Genomic DNA, 6,000 nt, shown 5'->3' on the forward strand with positions numbered 1-6,000 from the left:
AAGCATGTGACTTTGAAAAATGATGTGCTCCAGTTCTTCGGCCTGTGAATCTTTCAGAGCTTCGACATCCCACTTTCTTTTAGAAACTCACCATATGCGCTCCATCCTTATTCACAAACGCTTTGAAATCGTAGCTGTGGTAGACAGTAAGTCATGAGTACTTAGATGTCACCAGTTAAAGTTTGGGCAGTCTCCTTTCAGTAAGTAGTGTGTGCTAATACATTTTTGCCTATGATTAATATTTACTGCTATGTTTAAAACTTCTGGGACTTCCTGCCTCACAGGAAATGATTTAAGCATGTAGCTGTGTAAAAGACACCCACCTTGCCCTAAAAAAAACTGTACCGACAGGTATCGTATTTCATCTGAAACTCACTATGAACTTGGCCGTGCCAAGTGGAAGAAAGCTCTCTAGATTTGACTACTGCAGCTCAGGCATGCATATTTCTTTTTTGTCTGAAAGTATAGTTGCAAATTTAACGTTAATTATTTTATTTACTTTTGCAGCTTGGGGCAATGTCTTGGAGCTTCGCATTAACAGTGGCGGAAAACTTCCTAATTTTGGATTTGTGGTATTTGATGATTCAGAACCGGTTCAGAAAATCCTGGGCAGCAGGGTGAGTTAGGCATTCAGTAAAACTGAACTTTGACTTTCCTACAGCATGCTTTTAGGTTAATAGATGTTGAAGTGCTTAAAATATTTGATATGATTTTTTTTTTTTTTTTTTTTTTCCTTTGGTAACTCTGCACTGACCGCATGTAATCTAGTCTTTAGTTCAGTGTCTTTGCACTGCATTTGAGCTGAGTGTATAATTGTTGTGACAAAGATCTCAATTATTGGCTTTTGGTAAATTGGCACTTTTGTGTGTTCCACAATTAGTGCTGTCTAGCTGTTATTTCACCAGAATGTACATCGCAAATTACTTCATGACAGTGTAGCAGGATACCTACTGTTTTACTTTGAAATAGGTGTGTCTGGGCTGGGGTGGCCTCTGAGCCCCACCAGACTGCTTTGAAGGCCACATTTGGTGCCCTCCTTGCGTAATCTGGTTTGCACCAGTACAGGAACCCACAGTTCCTGCTCTGGCGTGAAACCACCTGTCCAGCCCCTCCCTTACGGAGGTGCACAGAGCTCTGCCAGGTGGCTGGTTGATTCTGCCATCTTGAAAATAAGATGGGCAGAGGCCCCTGGGAGCATATGATTGATTAGGCCAGATAGATGATGTCCCTGTCCCCTTCTGATTGTCACTTCAGAGAGCAAGACTCCAGGGAATTATCTGCAAGACATGGTCTGCTCCTGGCCTCTGGAACCATTGCTGGTCTGCTTTGGAACCAAAACAAGTCTGCTTCTGGTAGGAAGGTGCCCATTGCAACTTTATTTCTCCGAATCCCGCAAGAATTCTGTAACATTCAAGGCTGTGCATCCTCCAGGGTCACAAGGGCTCTGTTTGCACCTGGAAGCAAGAAGCAAACTCCTTTGGAGTGGTGGAGTCACTTCCCTGCATCTGCAGGCACCTCAAGACAAGAACAGATTAGTAGGATCTGCTGTCTCTGGGCATCCGAAGATCCTGCAGCCCAGGTGGTGAATCTGTGGCCTCCTCCGGGTTTTACTTACCTTCTATCAAAGTTGGGAGACAAGGCCCTTGCTCCTGCCACAGGACTGGCTCTCCTGTGCACCGAAACTGTTGCATTTGCCAAGGATTGGTCACTGTTCCTCCAGGAGATCTAAATCCTCTAAGAAGCCCCAGCACTCTGCAAACTGAAGGTCAGCTTCTGTCCTGCAACTCCTGTGACATGGGACTGTTTTGCTGGGCTGGTAAGGCTACCCTGTGTCTGGTGCCTGTGGGTCACTCGTGGGACCTCCATCGACTTCTTTTGGCCTTCCTGTGTGCTGTGGGCCAGCTCTAACTTCCCCTCCTGGGTAGAGTCTCTTGGACCTTGCTGGCCCCCACAACTTTGCAAACTTTTCTTCTGCTTCCATTTGCACTTGCCAGGGCTTGATGGTGATCTGACGGGTAACGGATCCTCCTGCAGTCTTGCTCAACAAATCTGAGGACCCACCCGGGAACCATTTAACTCCAAAAAGGGGTTGGTCACTCGCTGCAGTGACCTACCTATCAGGGCAGTCAGGGACGTCACCTGCTTGGCCTAACCAGTCAGATGCTCCCAGGGGCCTCTTAACATCTTGTTTTCAAGAGGCAGAATCAAGTGGCCACCCGGCAGAGCTCTGGGCACCTCCGTAGGGGAGGAGCTGGACAGGGGGGTGGTCACGCCCCTGTCCTTTGTATAGCTTCATACCAGAGCGAGAACCGGGTGTTCCTGAACTAGTGCAAGCCAGATTATGAAAGTAGGCTACCAAATGTGCCCTTCAAAGCAGTCTGGTGGCACTCCGAGGCCACCCCACCCATTAAACACCTAGTACACAAGGAGAGGTGGTCACACCTCTCCCTTGCAGGAAATCCTTTGTTCTGCTCCTCTGGCCTGAGTCTGGCTCATCAGCAGGAGGGCAGAATAGCACCTGTCAGCTGCAGCGGGGGCTGGCAGTTGGACATTGTAAGGCTGCACAGGCATAATTGGTGGATTCCCTAAAGAACCCCCAGAGTAAATGGTATCATCCAACTAACACTTGAATCAGTGTAGTTGCTCTATTCCAACATGTTTGATACCAAACATACCTAGGTTCGGAGTAGCTATTATGTAGTTGGACCACTTGTGTTGACCAGAGTCTACTGCATACCTTAAGATGGCTTTCCTGCACTTAGTCTAGAAATTGGCCTGGGTCTGTAGGGGGGTACCCTGCCCATGCAGGGGTACCTTCACACTCAGACATGCACACTGCCCTTGAGCTGAAGGGATGTCCAGAGGGTTGACTTGGTGTCGAAGTGTAGTGGTAAGGTTTGGCAGTGAAAGGGTGCTTGCCTCCTTTCACGCAGGCCTTCAGTCCCAGTTTGCCTGGGGTCCTAGGGGTGGCATAATACATGCTGCAGCCCATAGGGGATGCCCCGTGCACCAAGGGACCTACAGGGGTGTACAAGGATACTAAGTGGGAGTGTAATTGCTAGCAAACCACTAAATTTAGGGAAGATAGCACTGTCACTCGGGTCTTAGCAAAGTCCCAGTGAACTACAGTCCAAGCACAAGAAGAATTGGCGGCTCATGCAACTGTTTCCATCGCAGACTGATTCGGATCGAGATTCTGATGGCGACAGCCAATTCATTCCACCGGCGCAGTGGGAGTACATCAGTCCCTTCCCATCCACCAAAAACAACCAAAGAGACTTGAGCACTGGTCTTGAGTCCCCCACTGCTTACCAGCTATGTTTGGACCAGCCTTCAAGTTTGGTGCTGAAACACAAGGCCAAAGTGCATTCAACACTGACCAAACAGTTTGCTACACCTGTTTGAGGATCAAGCCGAAAATCGGAGACTTCCACCTCAGAACTGAAAACAGTAACAAGGCTTTCGGAGCCAATATTTTGGGACAACTCAAACATTCGGTATCCAGGCTATAGAAGCTGAAACCTGTGGGTGGAAAATATGCTCCAGTTACTGGGGAGACTTCTGAAACCAGGCCCATATTGGAAGTAATGGACGCTAAACAGCGAACAAATCCATATACATAAGGATACAGGAAGAATTCTCCTCCTCCAACAATCAATAGAAAATTGACTTTTCAAGAAACTTTAGAAACTGGGCCTCCACCTGCTAAAATATTTAAACAGAGAAACCGAAGGCACCACAACAGCCTTCACCCCCACATTTTCCTTTACTCCGTGCTTCACCACCACCAGATACTCCACCACCTTCACCTGCACAATTTTCTCCACAAACCCCTATCTCAACACATGGGGATGATTTATATGACACTCAACAGAATATAGATCCATGGGACTTATTTGATTCAGATCCCATCCCCCCCCCCCCTAATGATCCTGGTTTTTACCCCGCAAAACCATCTCCCCCTGAAGGTTCCAGTGCTTACAATCAGGTTACAGCTAGGGCAGCTGCATATAATAAGGTACAATTAAATACTGATCCCATTGAGGATGAATTTTTATTTGATACACTAACATCTCATAAGGATTATCCGTGTCTCCCTATGCTCCCATAGCAACACAAAAGGATGATGGACTGAGTGCTGAACAATGCAAACACTCACCCCAAGTCACAGATCTGGGTTTAATCCATTGTTCTTTGGCTCACCTTGCCACCCCAGTTTGGACCCAGCCATATGAAAACCAATCTTGCCCCTGTTCCTCAGGGAGGACCTGGCTTGGCAATTCGGGCTAGACTGTTCCCTTGAGGAACAGGGTCAAGGCTGATTTACATATGTCTGGGTCCAAACTGCAAAGGCATCGGTGGCAAAAAAAAACGTTGGATTTAGGCCCAGATCTCTGTACTGGGGTTGAATGTTTGACATTGTTCAGCATTCTGTCCATCACTTGTTCTTTTTGCATCCCTATGCTCCCATGCATGCTTAACCATGCAGAGGACATTTTCAAGGAACCATTAAAATCTAGAATTATTACTCCCAGGGTGGATAAAAAGTGTAAACCTGCACCCTCACATCTGGTTTTTATTAGAGCTCAATTGCCACTTGACTCTATAGCCAGTGCAGCAAGAATGAGAGCAAATACCTAATCTACATGGGATGCTCATCCTCCAGAAAAGGAAAGTTGTACATTTAACACAGCCAGAAAGAAAGTAGCAACTCAAGCTGCTAACTATTGAAGGATTGCAAGCTCTCAAGCACTGTTTGGAAGATATGATAGAGCTCATTTGGACCAAATGGAATATTTATTACGGCACCTTCCACCAGAACACCAGAAAAGGGCACAACAGGTAGTAGTGGAAGGGAAGGCCTATTCCAATGATCAAATTAAATCTGCAATAGATGCAGCAGATACAGCAGCAAGGGGTATCAACACCAGTGTCCTAATTAGAAGGCATGCATGGTTAAGGGCTTCAGGATTTAAGGCAGAAATACAACAGGCATTGTTGAATATGCCCTTTGATAAGCAACACCTATTTTGACCAGACGTTGATACCACGATAGAAAAGTTGAAAAAAGACGGATACAGATAGTTATGGATGCCCTTTACACTACACCTACTCTGGCAACTTTTTGTAGGCTGCAGTTTAGGAGTGGTTTCAAACTATCAGCCTCCGAGCCGTCCACATCCCAACAGAAACAAGGGCCACTTTTTTGCAAAAGAGGCTCCTTCATAGGCTTTTACAGAGGGAATAATTATAGAGGGAAAGGTAAATCAACACCCCAAGAGGTTCCTCTACCTCAACCAAACAGTGACTTTGTACAGATCCCCACACAGCATACATCTCCTGCGGGAGGAAGGCTGGAAGCCTTTTACCCACAATGGCACAACATTGCTACAGATCAGTGGGTTCTATCAATTATCCAACATGGTAATTGCCTAGAACTTCTCTACTTCACCAAACATTCCCCCTCGCTCGCACGAACTGACTCTGGAGTATCTCAATTTATTACAATGGGAGGTACGATCACGACTACTCAAAGGTGATAGAGATGGTACCTATATCCCAACAAGGGAGGAGTGTATTCACTTTACTTTCTCATACCAAAGAAAGATGGTACTCAGACCAATCTTAGTTCTCAGACTCCCCAATCAGTACATTCTGTCAGAACACTTTCACATGGTCACTCTACAGTGTCGTGTAGGTTTTCATTATTCTAATGAGACTACTGGATTTTGAGCGGCAGAATCGCCCGAGGTGTGGGAGACTAAGTCTGACGCACTGCTAGGTGACGCCTGTCTCTCCAATCCGGGTTTTCTCTGGCTAACTAGCAGTGCCTCATCTCTACCCAAGGGCAGGGTTGACTGGGCTGCCGAGCGCATGACATAATTGGTTTCTCAGGGAAGCCGTGGTCATTCAGGTCTCATCCGTTTCTCTGTTATATTGGTCTTATGTAGTACATGTTTCAATAACGATTTTAATGAAGCGACTGCATCTTAGCTAGCA

General features: G+C 46.5%; 1 protein-coding gene across 1 annotated transcript in view; it reads left to right on the forward strand.

The window, feature by feature from the left end:
• G3BP1 (G3BP stress granule assembly factor 1) overlaps positions 1 to 6,000 on the forward strand; it is a 506,090-nt gene that overhangs the window by 374,581 nt on the left and 125,509 nt on the right. Inside the window, exon 11 of the mRNA XM_069199592.1 lies at positions 508 to 617. Coding sequence (XP_069055693.1) covers positions 508 to 617 — 110 coding nt within the window. The remainder of the gene's footprint in view (positions 1 to 507; positions 618 to 6,000) is intronic.

Source organism: Pleurodeles waltl, chromosome 7 (assembly GCF_031143425.1).
Source record: "Pleurodeles waltl isolate 20211129_DDA chromosome 7, aPleWal1.hap1.20221129, whole genome shotgun sequence".
Classification (NCBI taxonomy): Eukaryota; Metazoa; Chordata; class Amphibia; order Caudata; family Salamandridae; genus Pleurodeles; species Pleurodeles waltl.